This window comes from Penaeus monodon, chromosome 21 (genome assembly GCF_015228065.2).
Source record: "Penaeus monodon isolate SGIC_2016 chromosome 21, NSTDA_Pmon_1, whole genome shotgun sequence".
NCBI lineage: Eukaryota > Metazoa > Arthropoda > Malacostraca > Decapoda > Penaeidae > Penaeus > Penaeus monodon.
The window spans coordinates 41,376,133-41,377,238 of NC_051406.1; the positions used below are offsets into that span (position 1 = coordinate 41,376,133).

The following is a 1,106-nucleotide window of genomic DNA, read 5'->3' on the forward strand; positions in this document are numbered from 1 at the left end:
GTCACTGCACTGTTATCTGTGTTGACCTTTAAATTTTTCATGGTTATCAATTTTAGGTATTCATGCACATTGATTTTGCAGAAGAAACCATGGCAGACAGTGATGATGAGTATGAGCGACGTAGACGGGACAAATTCCGTGGAGAGAGATCGGAGTATACAAGCAGCAGCAGCACCAGAGACCGTAGAGATGACAGTAGGCGAGGAAGGGATGACTGGGCTGACAGGTGAGAAGATAACATGCTAATTGTTATCAGGCTGTACAGTTACGTAAATTATGTCCGTGTATGTAAATCGTGTGGAACTTTGAAAATTTACTGCATTAATGTAGAGAAATTTTTATTATATTATGCTTTTTAACTATGATGTATATTATTGGGATTTCTTTATACAGAGGCCGTGATAGTTGGGGTAGCAGGGAACGTGGTTCCTCGCGTCGGGAATATGGCAGGGACTACGGAAGGTCCCGTGACCGCTATTCCCCTGGCAGACATGACATGTCTCCTCCCATTAAGCGGATGAGGCAGGACTGGTAAGCGTCACAGCTGTAACATTTTCTCAGTACCTGACTCGCTTCAACATCCATTTGTATATTTTTTTGTACAGGTGAAACAGAAATGTGTTTGTATATGGCTGCAGTGACTTTTGTCATGTAATTGATTGATTTCTGACATTACACAAACAGGGACGACCGAAGGTATCCATATGAGAGCAGCGGTGGTGGGGCAGGAGCAAATTATGGGGCCTATGGAGGTAGCTACGGGCAGGATTACGGCCATCCATCTGGTCATGCTGGTGGTGGGGGAAGGTTAGCTCATTTTGTGTTTGTCGGCAGGCTTCTTGCACAGTTGGTAGAAGCTTCACAAAAGATGCATTTCCATTAATTTCTTGAGCAAAATTTTTGGTAAAATGTTCAGTAGATATACTTATCTTTCGAGATAAAACAGGACTTGAATTCCTCAAATGGTAATTGATGTGACAAGTACCATCTTTTCTGGTGGCAATTAGGGTGCCATGCGAACATGACATAACACCTAAAACCTGTCTCATGATCAGATGTGAGACATGCTGCAAAGCTCCACCCACTCCTGTAACCTAATGGGAATG

At 43.0% G+C, this 1,106-nt stretch overlaps 1 protein-coding gene across 1 annotated transcript in view; it reads left to right on the top strand.

The window, feature by feature from the left end:
* LOC119586498 (serrate RNA effector molecule homolog) overlaps positions 1-1,106 on the top strand; it is a gene marked incomplete in the record, with an annotated part of 17,399 nt that overhangs the window by 1,534 nt on the left and 14,759 nt on the right. Inside the window, 3 exon segments of the mRNA XM_037935237.1 lie at positions 82-226; positions 394-531; positions 685-807. Of these exon segments, the coding sequence (XP_037791165.1) occupies positions 90-226; positions 394-531; positions 685-807 (398 nt within the window).